The sequence below is a fragment of the Meles meles genome, chromosome 10 (genome assembly GCF_922984935.1).
Source record: "Meles meles chromosome 10, mMelMel3.1 paternal haplotype, whole genome shotgun sequence".
Lineage (NCBI taxonomy): Eukaryota > Metazoa > Chordata > Mammalia > Carnivora > Mustelidae > Meles > Meles meles.
The window spans coordinates 79,413,475-79,430,014 of NC_060075.1; the positions used below are offsets into that span (position 1 = coordinate 79,413,475).

Here is a 16,540-nt window from a genome sequence, read left to right on the forward strand (position 1 = left end):
TATCAAATATAAAGCATGTAAACTTCTAAAGTGGCATCATAATTAGGCAGAGTAAATTGTTTTAACGAATGTGAAAAACAAAGAGCTAAGTTCATGAAAGATCTTTATACCCATCTTAAAAATAAAGGCTAGTGTTGGGGAGCCTGGGTGGCTCAGTGGGTTAAGCCTCTGCTTTCAGCCCAGGTCATGATCTCAGGGTCCTGGGATCGATCCCCGCATTGGGCTCTCTGCTCAGCAAGGAGCCTGCTTCCGGCTCCCCCAGCCCCACCCCGCTGCCTGCCTCTCTGCCTACTTGTGATCTCTCTCTCTGTGTCAAACAAATAAAAAATCTTAGAAAAATAAAAAATAAAGGCTAGTGTTTGGAATGGAAAATAATACACCAAGTGAAACAGGTTGGATAGCTGCATAAAAGCCCAAAGATATTTAATGTATTAAGATACACTAAAAAGTATAAATTGAATTATAGACATATGTTATTGCTATACTTTGAATATACCTTGAGTATACTATATCCTTCAATTATGCATAGCCCACAAAGTTATTTAAATTCCTTTTCCCCTCTTTGATGCTAGTATCCTTTCTGAGGAAAAAAAAAAAAAAGAATCCTAATCCTTTTCATCTTTTTAATACAAGTGATAATCTTAAAGTTAGGTATTATACATACTCACCAATGCTTATTCTACTTTGATTTTAAGGTTTATATGAAATTATTATTTTATTGGGTATTTATTTCTTTTCCCCTTCCTGATAAATTATGTGACTGAATTTAAATGAAGAGCACTGGAAACACTCGAGGTACAATGTCTTATCCTTTATAACAAAATTCAAACAATCACTGACAGCCTCCTCTTACACCATAGAAATGGAATTTATTTGCTGTCATGTTCATTTGTCCTTTTTGGTGATCTCTTCAAATGTTTTCTTCATTTGTCTTAATTTTCTTGGAGGTTATATATTATTTTCCTAAGATATCTTTATTTTACAGGCCTTAAAATTTGTAGACATATATTTAGGTCATTATTAAACGTCTTTATAGCCACAATTTGCATTTGTACTTAAAAAGAATTTTAATGGAAAATGAAGACAGATTGAATATAATGATTTCTAAAGGTCTAATACTCATTTGAGCACTTACTATGTACTGAGCATAATATAGTGCTTTACAGCATGTTTTTTTAATATTTACAACACATGAGTTAAATACTCGTATTATTTACTATTTCAGATAGTAAAGTAAGTGAGACACAGTAAGGTTAAGTAACTTTATTGAGAAACAGAAGGCAAATGGCAGAGCTGGGCTTTGTGCCTGAGTGCTTAATTACCTCCTCTCTTTTTCTGACATGTACCACCAGAGTTACAGTTATAACTGGGGCCATTTAGAAATGTTAATAAAAGAAATTTAACAATGCAGCCCTCTAAGTGTAGAAAAATGGAAATTATAATGTCGGTTTATTTATAAAAGTTATAACATTATTTTTTAAATTATTGTTAGTGTTTTAGTAGTAGAACTAAACTAAATATGAGAATATTGACTAGGTCAGGGTTTGGGGACATCTCGATTTCCGGTAGGAGTTGGTAAAGAATCTGTGACAAATTTCACAGACTTTTATTATGGATAACCGTCTTCCAGGCACCTAGGCCTTTTCTGGACCAGCATCCCCCCTACAGTGAGCATGTGCAAATTTATTTTGCAATAGACATCTAAGAAAAACACAATCAGAAATGCAAATAAATGAAAAAGAAATAGCTCTCTTATAAACAAAAATTAGTTGTGTTTAGCTTGTAAAAAATAGTTCCCAATGCTACTGAAATAGAAAGATGAAAGAGTACTTTGTCTTCATCTTACTCAAATAAGTTTAAGGGGAAAGAAAATGGAAATTTTTAGGGTTATTCTCTGTTAGTTTTCCATTCAGAACTATAAAACAGATAATTATGCCTTATAAATTCTTTCAGTCAATGCCTAGATTTTCTTACCAGGAAAAAAGAAAGAGAGAAAAAAAATGTTTCTGTCCATTCTTGTTCTGTACTTACATTTATTATCCCAGAACTGTTACTATTATTACCCAGTAAATACTAATTTTACTACTCTAGATTAGATAGACTAGCCCCTGATGTACACATCAGCAAGAGATGAAAAAAAAAAATAAAAGACCTAAGCTCATTAAAACTTAATAGAATTTAAAATCCAGTTTCTAGATGTCCTGCCTTTCAAGTGTTCATTTGCCATGTGTGTTCGTAGCACCATATTGGACAAGATATAGAGCATTGAACATGGACGGGACTGGAAGAAATTATGCTGAGCGAAATAAGTCAAACTGAGAGAGTCAAGTATCATATGGTCTCACTTATTTGTGGAGCATAACAAATAACATGGAGGACATGGGGAGATGGAGAGGAGAGGGAGTTGAGGGAAACTGGAAGGGGAGATGAACCATGAGAGACTATGGACTCTGAAAAACAACCAGAGGATTTTGAAGGGGCGGGGGGGTGGGAGGTTGAGGAACCAGGTGGTGGGTAATAGGGAGGGCACGTACTGCATGGAGCACTGGGTGTGATGCCAAAACAATGAACACTGTTATGCTGTAAATAAACAAATAAAATAAAAAAAAAATTTTAAATTAAAAAAAAAAAAGATATATTGGGGCGCCTGGGTGGCTCAGTGGATTAGGCCGCTGCCTTCGGCTCAGGTCATGATCTCAGGGTCCTGGGATCGAGCCCCGCATCGGGCTCTCTGCTCTGCGGGGAGTCTGCTTCCTCCTCCTTCTCTCTGCCTGCCTTTCTGCCTACTTGTGATCTCTCTCTCTGTCAAATAAATAAATAAAATCTTAAAAAAAAAAAAGATATAGAGCATTGCCCACATAGCAAATGTTCTATTGGACATTGCCAAAGAGAGACTGGGAGCATGCCAGCAGTCACAGTCACTGGGTTGAGAGCCCTTCTTCATCTTCAGAAACATTCTCTAGACAATGTGGACACCAGGATAGGCTCTCTTCCCCCCACTACCTGCCCCACCTCGCTTGCATTCCTGGAGGAGCTCTATGTGTGTGGTAAATTGACCCTGCATCTGATCCTGGCTGAGAAGCCTTGGCCACTGATGTACTGTCTCTTTGCCACAGTTTCCTCATCTGCCAAGCTCAAAACTGTTGAGCGAAAATAAATATACGTGGATTTTGATTACAACAATTGCATATGAAACATTTAAAATCAAAATTAAATCCATTAACATCTGTCACCATCACTGAAAATATAAACAATAATCCTTAAAAAAACTATTACTGCCAAAAGTGCTGGAAAATGTTTTATTTGTTGAAAGGCCGCCTTATTGTTTGCATAGTCATCAGTTGTGTTGAATTCAGTGTGCTAAAAACAAGTAAAATAACATTGATCACATTAAAATTATTTTATTTACTTTTGTTTGTTTCAAGTTTTTATTTAAATTCTAGTTCGTTCACATACAGAGTAATATTAGTTTCAGGAGTAGAATTTAGTGATCTATCGCTTACGTAAAACACCCAGTGCTCATCACAAGTGCCCTCCCTAATGCCCATCACCCATTTAGCCCAGCTGAGTCATAAAATTTCAAATACCATGAAATCAAAATCTACTTTGAAGACTGGGTTACTGAAGTCTGTGTGTGACATTAAGTTTCCTTTCACACACTGCCTATTTTTATTCCCAGGTAGTGCTGTTTATGAAGTGAATTATTTAAAGTCTCCTCCCTATGCAGATGGAATGAATGCCTCATGGTGCTAGAAAAGTTTATTTCCCTAGGTGTTTCATTAAATAGTGATGAAACAAGTAGTGTTAATGTGTTTAGTACATCTTTTTTCCTTAAAAAAAAAAAAAAAAAGACCGTAAAGGAGTCATTTAACTTACTTTAAGTGTTTTGATCTTGAAAGTACATGCATTCCTGGAGAATTTATGTGAATATGAAGTTCAAGGTCAAATTTTTCTTGCCATAAGCCTTTTTTGCTTAAAAAGTTTGCTGTTAAATATTGGAATTACTGGCAGATTTGATTGGATTTCTTGGTCTGTTTATTTAAAAGTTGAGGAGCTTCACAAATAATCCTTATATTTATTCTATATTCTATGTCTTAAAACATGACTTAATTCATTTGTAAATATTTATTAGTTTCCAATAGTTACAACCTTGAGATTCTAAATTAACTGTAATGCAAACCCATGTTTTAATTTAGACTCACTGTGGGAAATTACTTAAATACTCTTTGGTATACATAAATGATTTGTATAACATTTATATAATTTTTACAGGTTGGCAACTAATAATCCCTGGTATACTGTTTTTGAGGATATGGTGAATTTCCTGTTTCACAGTCTTATCAGAAAGTATGCATTAAGTAATAAAAAATTTCTCTACATTTCCTTTTTTAACATAATTAATTAGTTCAATAAATATTTTTAATTGGGAAATGCGACATACATGTGAAAATTGTAAAGCTCAGGACCACCATGCAAATCAGGAAACAAAAAATTCTTAACTCTACACATTTGTCCATCATTCTTATGCTGGTGCCATGCTCTTTTCTTTGTGTATCTTGCATTGCTTCAACAGTAGTATAAGCACTACAGAAGCAAATGCCAGGATAATATCTTTTAATATAATAGAACACTTGTGTTGCTTTGAAAGAAAAGTTACCTAGTGCATGGTTATTTTAGATGACACAGAGACCATCCGAATACGAGATTAGTTTGTATATAGAATATTTTGTACATTTTATTATTTAAAGAGTGAGTTTAAGATTTAAATCTATTTACTGATCACATTAGCAGGAGTATTAGATAAATGTTGTAAAGTCTGGGAAAATCTTTATTGGACATATAGCTCAATGTCTACATTAATATCTAGATGTATACTTCAGAAAAGCAAGTTAAACTTTTTGGATCTTCACCAAAATATCTCTAAGTTTTCATAATAATGACATTCCTTAAAGATAAAAGCACAAAAATAAATTAAAAGATCCTCTCAATAATAAACACATGGCTAATTCTTATTTTATTGTTTCCAGAGAATACAACTATTTTGCCATCTTAATTGCATTAATTCCTGCCCTGCTTAATTTAACATTCTATTTATTAAAAAGAAAAACTTTTTTTAAACCGTGAGAGTCAAGTATCAGAATATTTGAGGTGGAGGTTGTTAAATCTTAAAAAATAATCAGTTAAAGTAATTATACATTAATATTTTTAAATATTTTTTATTTATTTGAGAGAGAGTGAGAGAGAGAGAACATGACCAGGGGGAGGGGCAAAGAGAGAGGGGCAAAGAGAGAGGAAGACGCAGACTCCCCGCTGAGTGGGAAGTCTGATGCAAGGCTACATACCAGGACCCTGGGATCAAGACCTGAGCTACAGGCAGACACTTAACTGACTGAGCCAACCAGGTGCCCCATTTTATACATTTATATTTTGAATATAAAAGGCAGACATTGAAATTTGCCAAGTATTCTATAATTTCTATAAATATTTCCACAGAATACCTATAAATATTCTATATTCTCAGAATGCATATCAGAATTCTAAAAGGTGATATATAAAATGATCTTTGTTCTTTTTAAGATTTTCTCATGATCTTGGTCATGAGAAGTTGCATCGACCAAAACATTCTCTGAAGTGTAAGATTTTGAAAAGGAAAATCTTAAATCTTTGAATTGTAATCAGATTAAAGGAGAGACCAACTAAGATTATGCTGTTGGTGTTTTTTCTGACCCTATGAGATGATAACTGTATTTCCTTGAGTAGCAAAATGATAGGAAATTTAGGATAAGGAAGATGACTAGCATAAAGTCACTTACAGTAGTGGTTTTTTTCTTTTTTCTTTTTCTTTCTTTTTTTTTTTTTTTGGTATTATTTGAGCAATTTGGGCCTTAGGGAACCTTGATTTCTTTAGGACCCCTTTACAAGCATTGTTTTCTTATTACTGTTACATTCAGGGAAAAAGTTCCACCCACAATAGTAATCCTAACAGGTTACACTTCTATGTGCTGAAGTTTTACTATTATTTTCTGTTGAACTGGATTCATTAGGGCTGAGATCCTGTATAATTTGATGTGACTGTAAGTACAAAGCTTTAAGACATGCAAACCTAAGTAACATGTAACAAAAGGGCTTTGTTGAGCAGGTATTTATACAATATATTTTCAGTGTATTTTAGAAATGTAGACATTGTTATTAAACCCCAGCAAATAAAAAATGTAACTACTATAGTGTATCTTTACTTACAAAGATTTCAGCTCAACTTTATTGCTGATTACTGATGCTATTCATGTTTAGTTTGGTATATGGTGAAATATCCATTACGATGTAAGGAAGTAATTAACAATTAATTAAATGTTAAGTCTGTTCTTCATGATGTCTAAAAACATCAGATGGTCTCTCAGACTCCATGGGAATATACTAATCATTGAGGAATTCATGACTTCTTAAAACAATAAAGCCCATTAATAGACAGTTAAAATTTTTCAATGAAAATTTTCTTCCCCATAAATTCTACTCACTGGTGAGAGTACTATACATTTGCACCGTGATTGCATACCCCTGACTGTGCTAAAGTAGTAAGAAATTAGATATATTAGAAAACATGCAAGAGAAATTTAGAAAGGACGAGACAAAATACATGTACATGAAAATTTTAGCATTCCAAGCTCCTATCCTAGTGGATCTTCATACATACCACTTGCATTCTTCTTTGTTATCATTGTAGATGATCCGTGGAATATAAGATAGCCCTCTGCAAACGAAAAGCTTCTCTTTGTTTGCCTATATTGTCTCTTTGACTCTCAAGTCTCTTCTATAATTTCTCTCTGGTTTCTTGTCCACATCCTTACCATGAAGTTGTGTTACTAATATTTTATCAATTTTGTGTATCCTACAGAAGAAACCGCTAATCAAATAGTGATTCAAAAGTATGAGCTACAATTAAGCCAAAGTAAGCTTATACAGATAATACTACTAATTTGTGTGTAGTCATGATTCCTCATGTCTCTTGAATGAGTAAAAAGGTTTCAAGTGACCTATGTATACCACGAAGGTATGAGGAACAAATAACCCTTTATAAATTAAAAAATCAAGGATTCTTTGCCTCTTTCCCCAACACACACACACACATACACACACACACACACACACCTGAGAAAAAATCCTAAACCTATGTGTTCAGATTTTTACGTCTCAAGACTTACCTATTTAAATTTTTGTCCTATGCATAGAATATATTTTTCACCATAATTATACATAATCTTAATGACACTTGGAATATATGGATATAAATAAATAATTATTTATTTATATATAATTATTACATAATTATACATAATCTTAATGACACTTGGAATATATGGATATAAATAAATAACGAAACTCAATGAAATTCACATATAAAATTTTATATTGCTCCTCAAATAATAATTTTGACGAGTTACTATCCATCCAGTAAGCCCTGGACTCTTTGTATTCCTTTGGGAAATGGCACAAGACCTTCTTGAATGTTAGATTATGCATTTGGATCTCTGATTTAGTGGAACAGTGTGTAAAAATCTCTCATAATCAGAACACTCTCCATTGGCTCCACATCTGAAGATCCCCAAGAGTGCTGTTTGTTCAGTGAACATCTGGAATAGATTACATTCAGTTAATTGGCTCCAGGTCGAGCTTGTTACAGACAGTAGCATGCAGTATAACCTATGCAATTCACTAAATCCACCCACTTTAGGTTAAATCACACCTACTTCTCTCTGTAATTCCTCCCAGATGCAGGACACACACGTGTGCATACATAACACACACACACACACACACACACACACACATCCACATCCACTGCAAGGAAGATGGCAAAACATCAATAGATTAGTGGAGAGGTTGTTGGCTATCCATTTAACCCATAAATTATCTCAATTAAAAGATTAACTATTGAATTCAGAGGTTGTTGGGAAGAAAAACAATGAATCAGGAACAGCAGATTATAGAGAGTGACTGTTTTATAGTAGAAAAATATTTAAAGTTTAAAAAAAACAGGTTCCGGCAGTTTCAGGATTTTTGTTTTATTTTGTCTTTCACCCTTAGCATATGTAAGAACACGTGCATGCACTTATCGGAATGTCATGTAGCTAGGAAAACGGCACTTTGATTTTTAACTTATTTAACAGTATTAATGAGTCGGGTTACAAGGAACAGTATGACTACTGTTCATTGAAAACCAAAACATCAATCTTCTTAAGTTATAGTGTTGGAGGCACAGGGCACGTCTTAGCGATTAATGATCAGTTGGAGGAGTAGATATCTCAATACAGAGCCAAGGGCCATTAACCCCAACTGGTCATTAATTCCCAAGAAAGATCCTGTACTGAGGTCATTATTGCTAATAAAATGCACACATGGAAAGTTCCCTCTCTTTTGCCTGTGTACCTAAACATACATTTGCATTACATGCCTTGTTGCACATCATGAAGAAAAAGGTAGTATTTCACATGTCCAGAATCTCAGAGAAACTAAACCTAATGAGAAGTTTAATATACTTAAATTCTATATTCCATTTTCCTTTCCTTTTTTTTTTTTTTGGTGGGGGGGGGTGTAGGAAGTAGGAGGAAAAGTAAGTGAAGGAATACATGTGTGTATGCCAAAGCTACGGATCTTCTGCAATTAGTACCCATATTCTGCTAACGTGTAGATAAAGGGAAAAATGAAAGGAACAGCCAAATGGGATTAGAGTCGCTGATGAATATGGGTAGAATCAGCACATATGGTCTAATATCAGAGGCAGTGTGGAGTAATGGCATTATTTGAGTCATAATATATTAGATATCAGAACAGGCATCAGACACATTTAGCAGTTAGGCCAAGTTCATCTTTGGTGTCCTCTCTCTTCCACCTTTCTGGATTATGCTCTTCTATCCATCCCTTCTCCGCATAGCAGTCTAACCAAGTCTATAATGCTTCTGGCTTTTCAAGAACCCTTACTGAGTTATCACTGTCCTCTGAAACTATCTCTTTTTGCTCTCCATTCTCCTTTCACTGTCCTCTATGCAACTATCCTTGTCTTGCTTAAATCTATATGATACTCCTTTGAGCTATCTTCCATAGCATCCCATAATTATCTTGATTTTAGAAATCATTTCATGGTGCTTTACTTATTAATATACAATCAGCCACTTCTTTCAGAAAAGAGTCTTATCTTTTCCCTCATCTTAATAAATGGTTGGGGACCAGCTGTGATGTTAATGACTGATACATATATATTCTTGTACGTATGTTCTTATTTGCATAAAAGGAGTAAGTTTTTAAGGGGGATCTGTAAGTCAAAGAATGTATCTATTTTTTACTGGTATAAATGACAAATTGAAAGATTGCAAGATTCATTTCTTAAGAGATTGGGTAACTTAAAATGTACATAATTTAAAACTAATCTTGATAAGTTTTCCTGTGGACCAGCTAAAATGACTGTTTTGTGGCAGTAACAGACATTTTCTTCTACTAGCTTTAAAATAATACAATTATTTATTTTTTAAGAATTTGTTTTAAATATATAAAGAAGGACTTTGTTAGTGTTTTATTTTATACATTAGTGAAATTTTAAAAATTAAAATTTTCATGAAGTGCTACTGATGGCATAGATCTTTTTGGTTAGAAGGACATTCCTGTTTTTTCTCAAATTATATCTAATTAATACTGCTCAAGGAACGTCAAGTAAATGTGAATATAATATCTAATGTGTGGCATATTTAGTACAATACTACTTTTAAAAAATATTTATTATTTATTTTAGAGAGGGAGAATATGTATGAGTGGAGGTTGGTGGGGAGAGGGTTGGGAGGGGCAAAGGGAAAGGCAGAGGAAGAAGATCCTCAAGCAGACTCCCTGCTGAGTGTGGAGCCCAATTTGGGGTTGGATCCCAGAACCCTGAGATCACAACCAGAGCTGAAATCAAGTAGGATGCTTAACTGACTGAGCCACCCAGGTGCCACACTTAAATTAGTGTCTAAATTACCTTGATTATTCACATATGCAGTAATTTTCTAAATCAAAGAATTAAATATGCACAGATTACACACAAGAATAGTTAGGTACTTCCTATTGGTATCTTTGAAGATAATAAAATTATTATAATATAAAAATATATGTATTTAAAAATACATAAAATAGAATTTATTTAGCATTCATATTTAAAATTTCATGAAACGAACTGGGGGTTGCTGGGGGGAGGTGGGATTGGGAGAGGGGGAGCGGGCTATGGACGTTGGGGAGGGGAGGCGAACCATAAGAGACTATGGACTCTGAAAAACAACCTGAGGGTTTTGAAGGGTCAGGGGTAGGAGGTTGGGGCAACCTGAGGGTTTTGAAGGATCAGGGGTGGGAGGTTAGGGGAACAGGTGGTGGGTAATGGGGAGGGCACGTTTTGCATGGAGCACTGGGTGTTGTGCAAAAAGAATGAATACTGTTACGCTGAAAAAATAAATAAAATGAAAAAAAAATAAAAAATAAAATTTCATGAAACGTAAAATTTTTTGTCTGTCCTTAAAATGCTTGTCATGTATAACAATAAATCAATACATCTCTAAACTTTATTTAGGTCATTTTCCCAGGTTGATCCTAACTTCTGAGATTCAGAGTAACTAGATCCTTGATATGCATAGGCATTTACTAAAGAGTTGATCTTTCATAAGAAAGTTCACTCATATTACTCCTTCATTTAAAACTAAACCATATAAACATAGAATATTTTAATAAAAATTAATTAGAAAATTACTTAAAATAAATTTTTAAAGATGTTGTTATTATAGCTACAGCTATTACCAAGAAAGCACAGAAATTATTTGGACAGAAGTTAAAGCAGATAGTATATCTGGAATCTTCTGGGGAAGTAAGAATAGCAAGAGCCTCTCTGTGGGGTGTATACAGTGGAATACTATGCAGCCATCAAAAAACCCCAGAGTCTTGCCATTTGCAATGATGTGGATGGAACTAGAGGATATTATGCTGAGCAAAATAAGTCAATCAGAGAAAGACAATTATCATTTGATCTCTCTGATATGAGGAATTTGAGAGGCAGGGCAGGGGGTCATGGGGAATAGGGAGGGGAAAAAATGAAACAAAGTGGGACCGGGGAGAAGAGGCTCTTAATCTCAGGAAACAAACTTAGGGTTGCTGGGGGGTGGGAGGGGAGGGATAGGTGGCTGGGTTATGGACACTGGGGAGGTATGTGCTATGGTGAGTACTGAAAGGCATAAGACTGATGATTCACAGACATGTACCCCTGAAGCAAATAATACATTGTATGTTAAAAAAAAAAAAAAAGTGGTAACTTTGTGGAGAAAGAAGAGAAGTTGAAGACTGCAAGAGTTGAAGATCTCATGTTCTACCATACTGAAAAGCACCCAAAGACTTAGGGGTTTAAGAGGCAACTCTAGCTCAAGTCCTAACCACATATTTATATCTACTTCTTATATGCCATGTGACCTTAGGGGAACAATTTAACTCTGTACCTTAGTTTCCTTGTCTGTAAAATGAGGTAAATAATTATCCATCCTTTATGGCTGTAGTAGCATTATTGAAAGATAGACTGAGACATATTAAAACTTTAAGTTTTTTTTATGCAAAAATTGATTCCAGTCATGTAGGACCAAACTGGAAGTGGTTAGCAAAGCTTTGCCTTCAGGAGTGAGGGACAGACGTGTGGAGAAAGTGCGGAAGCAAAGAATCAGCTGTAGCTTAAGGTCTATTGGTTGCTTGCGATTGGTTATCCCTAATGCTTTGATTTTGTGATTTTGATGCATTTATTGACTTAGATTTCCATTTGCTTAAGGAGGCCACAACCTCATCAGAGCCACCTGAGTCTAATGGCCTCCTTTGTTTAGTTAATTTAACAGCATTAAGTCATTTCATTTACAGAAAGCACTTTAAAACAAAAAGTATCTGGTACATATAAATATTCGGTGACTATTACTTGTAATTATAATTATCAGTCTTAGTTTGAAATATGTGTTTTAGTTTATTCCATGTCTTAACAAAGACAACTGGGGTGCCTAGGTGGCTCAGTCAGTTGGAAGCAGTCTGACTTCGGCTCAGGTCATGATCAAAAACAGAAAAAGACAACCAAGGCAGCTTATTTATGGCAACCTAGTTAATAACAATTTCCTCTCTTTTATCAACCCTTTTATATTAGTTTGTTTTTCTATTCAGTATTGCCCTGTGTGGAATAGTATGTACGGTGTGGGTAAGATTGCATCATCCCAGTCCTAAAATTTGTGATGGTGGCCCTGACTTAATCATTCCTATTTTTTCCAATTTTAAGTGAATTTTTATTTTTATTTTTTAAGATTTTATTTATTTATTTGAGAGACAGCACAATCAGCAGGGAGCAGACCAGATAGAGGGAGAAGCCAGCTTTCAGTGGAACAGGGAGCCTGACACGGGACTCAATCCAAGGACCCTGGGATTGTGACCTGTGCCGAAGACAGATGCTTAATGGACTGAGTCACCCAGGCGCCCCTTAAGTAGACTTTTAAAACATCTTTATATCAGAAACAAGAAATGAACTCCCTGGAAATAACAGCTTTTATTTGTTTTTTGCTTGGGGATCTTTTTTCCTTGGGAATAATATGGGGAAAGAATGGGCTTCTACTAGTATTCCTATCTGAGTAAAGACCTCATCAAGTTAGAAAGAGTTGGATCCTTCTGCATTTATTTTAGAACAAACAGACAAACCTTAATGGAGGAAGAAATGTTAATCATCCTAAATAGTTGAAATTTAGTTATGTCTTGATCTCTGCATCTGAGTAAAGGCAGACCTAAATTTTATTATTTATTTCTGATTTATTTCCCTTGTAACAATTTGCAAGATCTAAACAAAAATTATTTTTTAAAAACTATACATATTCAGAAAATTATAACTTAAGTCTAGGAAAATCTACAAACTGCTATATTAATAGCCATTTTCTTATTTTTTAGATTAAATTAACGCCATTTGAAAGAGGTCATTGTTTTCATCATGACTGCTAATAAAAAGGAGAGACAGAAGTTCAGAAGCCGCGATTTTCACCTTTTCCATGCCTTGATGGTACTAAGCATGACCACGCTGTTTCTTCCAGTCATTGGAACTTCTAAGCAAAATATTCCACGACTTAAGCTGACTTACAAAGGTAAGTGTATAAATGTTCTTCAGATTGTCTTTTTGGTTACTGTGTTTCTTTTATTTAGAAATGCATACTGACTTCAGTGAAATGTTTATAGTATTGACATCAGTTAATAAAATTATTATTATAGAACACAAAGCCCAATTATTTCTTATTTTTGTGAGGAAAATGGTGCCAAAGGTGTTAATGTACACTTTCCAGCTAATTATTTACAATAATCAACTAGTCATTAGTAATTGGGAGATTTTGGTCTATAGGTTATAATCAGTTTTGTATTAAAACAAGTCAATCCCTAAAAATAGAAAAACATTAATTTCATATGGCTCATGCTAATTAGTTTATTCCTAGTTTGAGAAAATTTATATTTAAACACAGTAAGATATCTTTAAAAAGTTTATCACAGTAAGATACCTTCAATATCTCAAACATATGTGTATTTACTATTTTAAAAAGATTCTATGAAAGGCTTGAAATATAAAGATGAAAAACTATTTAAGGAATGAAATCTGCTAAGGTAATTGTTTTTAAATGTTTAAATTAATGTAAAAGCAAAGTTTATATGAGTTATATTTAGTCATCTTATGTATGCATATGTTTGTGTGTATACATAGACAGATATTCATAGAGAAAGGGAGGGCGTGTCAAATTTTATGCTTGAAGATATTTCTTTTCTTGGGTTCTTTTATACTTCCAGTAATGACAGGAATGTAGGGCACTTGTACTCCTTTATTCTGAACTTGGGAGGAAAAAATTATGCCTGTGGTTTTAATATTCTCTAATCTTTAAGATAATTTACTTTCTGAACTCAAATGAAATATCAGTAATAAAACCTAACTTGATGTTGAATGTAAATAGAAATGGAATTAACATTATACCCATTAAACATTTCATATGTTGCCATTTGTTTGGAATTTATATCTCATGAATTAAAGAGTTAAGGTAATATATTATTTTTGAGTTCTTATATTTTTCTAGGATTTTTAAAACAAGTAAAAAAAGAAAAAAAAAACAGAACTTTGTCTCTGTATGGTTGAGGGAGGATTAACAAGGAAGAGATATGAGGGAAAACTTTCTGGGATTATGGAAGAGTTCTCTTTCCTGATAAGGGATTGTGATTACTCAATTATGGGGCTTTTTTCACAACCCATCATATGCACAAGTCAGATTTGTTCATTTGTCTGTATTCAAAGTTCACCTTAAGAAAAGGAACAGAAAACAAATCTTAAACTCCAAACAATGGGAAAAAAGAGAGAGAGAGAGAAAGAGAGATGCAGAAAGTTTGAAAATAAAGAGATTGAAGGGGAAAAAAGGGGATGCTTTCTGGTTCCTATGATACAATGAATAACATTAGAACATTGCATTGATAATCTTTGAACAATGCAAAAGAAATCAGGCTTGCAAAGAACCTTTAATAGTTAACAGTCACTGGTGATTCATTATGAGCAAAGCATTGGTATAAGGACTGTGTGTTGTCATTTCATCCTCACCAGCACCTGGTATGGTGGGGATTATTACCATCCCCATCTCTTATGTGAGGATGTGGAGGTACTGAGAAACTGAAAAATTTGTCAGAGTCTCGGACATAGTCATGACCCAGACCCTGAGTCAGCCTCATGCTGCATGGAGCCCAGATGCCTGATCCAGTTTCTTAGGTCGTGGTCACTAGCGGTTCTTCACTGAGGCACTTATAGGCCAGAATGAACTAGAAAATTGATTGACAGCAGCACCATGCTCCTATTTGACTGGTGGTATGATTTTCAGTTGTCAAAATTCACAGAGTTAAGAATTGAAGAAGGACAGATGCTCTATTTAAGATCACTGGGTGGCCAAAAGAGATCTACGGATTTGTGAGATGTTGTGCCTTTTGATAAAGTATGGGAAAAAATAGATTGTCATTGTGACCATTTAGGTCATAATCACAGTTTCATATAAGTCGTTGTAAAATATTAACCCAAATGTGGTAATTGATCATTGGAAAATCAATCAATCTCTACAGATAGAAAAACACCATTAATTAATTCCATACAGCTGCTACTAGTTAGTTCATCTAGTTAGAGGTTTTTTTGTTTTGTTCTTTTTTTTATGGATATGTTTTTGGACTTGGAATCAACCCTATGAATTCAAAATCTCGTTTTACTTATCTCTGCATTGACTGTTACTCCTCTCAGCGCCTAGTATAAAAGGGGAACTGGTCTAAGTGTTGGATTAAATGCAATGAGAACTACTCCTGTGATGGTTCTTACATTACACTTTCCAAGTGTTATATTTTTTAGGTTTTTCTCTACATTTAGGTAATTTACATGTTGAAGTCTGGTAAGCAGTAGCAAAGATTGAATGTAGGACAGGAATTACAGGTATCTCCCGCCCCACCTTCAAACACACACACACATAAACACACAGGCCCCTACTAGCTCCCCATATGAATAACTACTGTTCATCTTTGCTAGGAGAAACATTCACAACCCATATAGGGCACTCCTCTTTCCACTTTAAAGAATATGGCATCTTCTCTTTGGAAAGCATCTGTTCTGCCTTACCATCTCCACATTTCCCACCCACTTCCAAGCATGTGAACAGCTTCCCTGTCTACCTTTTCTATACCATATCTGAGAGTTTGGGAGGCAAGTAGGTCAAATCCCACTATTTTTAAGTGGGCTATTCCAGAATAAACAGTTATGACATACAAAATTCCTGCCAGTTTGGAGTTATGGTGATGGAAATTGCCTGTATACCACATTCCTGCTTCTGAGATAATGATCATAAGTCTCTCTTGGCATTTTCCTTCTCTTCTGAACCTGACTAATGAATTGAGATCAGCCAGTACCACCCATTGCTTAGATAGCTTTGGGAGAGTCTAAAGTTTGTGCTTTGGGCATTAAAACACTGCCAGAATGTGAGGTTAGAAAAATCAGCTAAAGTGAAAAATTAATTTTGTTTTCAAAATAACTTTTATGGTCACAGACTTAGCTTTGTCTTCTTTGCTTTCTGTGGTTCATTTCCTTAGATGCTGACCAGAGATGCAGCCAATATCAGTAGAGCTAGCTACTTGGAACAGCTGAAAGATTATTTTGAGGGATTTCTTAAAGGCCAAGAGAAAATGTAATAACCATTTTATCCAAAGAATGCTCTTTGATAAAGACTTAGCTTTGAACCTCTGAATCCACAGGAGTTTGTTTGGTTCTATTATTTTATAAAGAGATTTCCCTTGAGTTGCATATTTTGAATTCTTGCACATGTATGCTTACTAAATCTGTTTCTTGAATAACAAGTAAGGAACCTTGAAGATGAGGATGTTCTATATTTCTGGACTTCATGCTATAAGTTTATTATATATATTTTGCCCCACTAGGTGGGCTTCTCACAGTGATACATATGTGTACAGTTTATACTTC

The 16,540-nt window shown here is 34.5% G+C and overlaps 1 protein-coding gene across 2 annotated transcripts in view; it reads left to right on the top strand.

Annotated features, from left to right (window-relative positions):
* The window catches only part of SEMA3D (semaphorin 3D), a 203,074-nt gene that overhangs the window by 62,911 nt on the left and 123,623 nt on the right, over positions 1–16,540 (top strand). For both annotated transcript variants that reach the window (XM_046021298.1, XM_046021299.1), the window contains exon 2: positions 12,964–13,154. In XM_046021298.1, the coding sequence (XP_045877254.1) occupies positions 13,004–13,154 (151 nt within the window). In that variant the 5' untranslated portion in view covers positions 12,964–13,003. The remainder of the gene's footprint in view (positions 1–12,963; positions 13,155–16,540) is intronic.